The following is a 2,590-nucleotide window of genomic DNA, read 5'->3' on the forward strand; positions in this document are numbered from 1 at the left end:
CGCCGTCGAGCAGCAGCAGCAGCAGCAGGGGTGGGGGGGCGGGCTGCTGGAGCTGGTGGTGCGGCCCCTCTTGAAGAAAAAAACTGTCTCCTCAAGTGTCTCCTTCTGTGCCTACTTTGCGCAGCTCGAAGGAATGCATGCAGCAGCAAAAAGCGAAGAGGAGCTGCTGCAGCTGCTGTGAGCCGGGCCCAAACCCTAAACCCTAAACCCTTTTTTGGGGTTTGCTGCCGCAAACCCTCCAAACAGCTGCTGCATAAAGGGACTGCAGCAGTCTGCATGCGCGTTGAGCTGTCTGTACACCTGGGGGCCGCAGCCCCAGCGCTGGGCGCCCCGCAGCCGCTAAACCCTAAACCCTAAACCCTAAACCCTAAACCCTAGCCCCTCGTTAGAAAGCCTGTTGTCTCTTCTTGTCTCTTTTTGTGTCTCCAAAGGCGCAAACAAAAAGTCTCTTCTTGGCTTCACTTCTTTTCTCCCCCCACTGCCCAGTGGGTGGTCCCGGCCTTCAAGTGGGAGGGGGGGGCCCCCGGGGGCCCCCCAACCCTCTCCCGCAGGGGCCTGGGGGGCCCCCCGGGGCTGAGGGCCCCCCCCAGCAGGAGGCCCCTCCGCTGCCAGTTTGTGGGGCTCCTCTGCAGCAGGGAAGCAGCAGTGTTGCGGGTCTTGGCTGCTGACGATGAGTGGCACCCGGCGGTTAGTGGCCTGGGGGCCCCCCTGCGGGGGCCCCCCGGGGGCCCCCTCAGCCCCGGGGGGCCCCCCGGGGGCCCCCTCAGCCCCGGGGGGCCCCCCGGGGGCCCCAGCACCAGCGGGGGGCCCCCCCCCGGGGGCCCCAGCAGCAGCGTGGCGCCACCCCCTGGGGGCCCCAGCAGCAGCGGGGGGGCCCCCGGGGGCCCCAGCAGCAGCGAGGGGCCCCCCCCTCTGGGGGCCCCAGGGCCCCCAGTGCAAGCCCCGGAAAACGGCGCTGCTGCTGCAGGCACGGGGGGCCCCGGGGGCCCCCCAGGGTCTTCAGGGGGCCCCATTGGCTGCCTTGATGCTCTGCCTTTCCAGCAAGCTGAGAGGGCCCTGAGGCTGGAGCAGCAAACGAGCAGGGACCCGCTGCAGCAGGAGGAGCTGCTGGTGCAGCAGGAAGTGCTGCTGCGCAAGGTGAGGCCCCAAGCGCATGCAGCAAAGCTGGGGGCCCTCGAGCTGCTGCTGCAGCAGCAGCCCCAACTCTATACTTACCAGCAGCAACTCTACAGCTTCCCAGGAACTCGCCAGGAGGCAGCTGTGGGCGCGCTCGTGCTGCTGCCCCTGCGGGAGCTGTTGGCTTTTAAAAGACTCCGAAAAAGTAAGTGCTGCTGCTGCTGCAGGAGAGCGGCGGCGAAGTTGCTGCAGCAGAGCTGCAGCAGCTGCTGCTTGGCTCGGGGGTGCGGACACGCCTCCCAGTGTGTCCGCATATCTGCTGCTGCGTGCTGCTGCTGCGTGCTGCTGCTGCATGCTGCTGCTGCGTGCTGCTGCTGCATGCTGCTGCTGCTGTCTAGCTGCTGCCGTGTCCACTTGCTGCCGCTCCCTGCTGCTGCTGCGCCCCACTGCTGCTTCCTACAGCTGCTCCCAGCTTCCGCTCCTAAGAGCTGCTCCTTCCAGCAGCTGCTGCTGCGCCCTGCTGCTGCGTGCTGCTGCTGCTAAAAGTCGCTGGTTCTAGCAGCTGCTGCTGCTGCTGCTGCTGCTGCTGCTGCTTCAGTGGGCACATCTTTTAAATGCATTTTTGCTGCAGACTGGCGCGTGGGAGACCCTCTTCGAGTTTATTTTTCTTATGTGGAGAATGGGGAGCCCCACTTGGAGCGGCCCCGGGGCCGCCAGAGGCCCCTGGGGGCCCCCCAGGAGGGGGGGCCCCCCGGGGGGCCCCCCGAGGGGGGCCCCCCGGCCAACAGGCCCGCCTTTGTTTGGTGCTCCGTCTTCCCCGCTGTACCCCTCGAAGTGGCCCATTTGCTGCTGCAGGACATGCGCGCGGGGCCCCTGGCCCCTCACTTAAGAATGCTGGAGCAGCGGCAGCAGCTGCAGCAGCAGGAAGAGCATCAGCAGCTGCTGCAGCACATTCGGCGGCACCACGAAGAGCTCGCCAGGGAACGCGCCCTGCGCAAACAGCAGCAGCAGCAGCAGCAGCAGCAGCAGCAGCAGCAGCAGCCGCAGGAGGAGGCTGCTGCTGAGGGGCCCCCCGGTCGGGGGCCGCGCGCGCGGGGCAAGGCAGACCCCCGGCGGGGAGCGCCCAACAAAGAGGCGCAGCAGCAGCAGCAGCAGCAGCAGCAGCAGCAGCTGCAGCAGGTGCTGCAGCGCATGCCCGTGAAGCCCCTGTGGTGGGCCCGGGGAGACTGGCTGCAGAGAGAAGTGCTGCTGTGCCAAACCCTCGGCCCTTTCTTCTATCGGCAGCTAATGCGGATTCGAGCACAAGAGGAAAACGCGGACTCTGTGGGATTCAAGCGCCGCACTGTGGTGGATTCTCGAGGAGAGCCTTTTGAAGACCTTACCAGTCAGACGAACTCTGCTGCTGCTGCTGCTGCTGCTGCTGCTGCTGCTGCTGCTGCTGCTGCTGCTGCTGCTGCTGCTGCTGCTGCTGCTG

General features: G+C 66.7%; 1 protein-coding gene across 1 annotated transcript; it reads left to right on the forward strand.

Annotated features, from left to right (window-relative positions):
- On the forward strand, positions 1–2,500 carry ENH_00033100 (hypothetical protein, conserved; the record flags this gene model as incomplete). Its single annotated transcript, XM_013580255.1, has 3 exons — positions 1–177; positions 432–1,321; positions 1,748–2,500. Coding segments are annotated over 3 exons (1,820 nt in total), but the record flags the coding sequence as incomplete, so codon positions are not given.
- Positions 2,501–2,590: the final 90 nt, after the last annotated feature.

Source organism: Eimeria necatrix, genomic scaffold (genome assembly GCF_000499385.1).
Source record: "Eimeria necatrix Houghton genomic scaffold, Enh_scaff2417, whole genome shotgun sequence".
In the NCBI taxonomy this organism is placed as follows: Eukaryota; Apicomplexa; class Conoidasida; order Eucoccidiorida; family Eimeriidae; genus Eimeria; species Eimeria necatrix.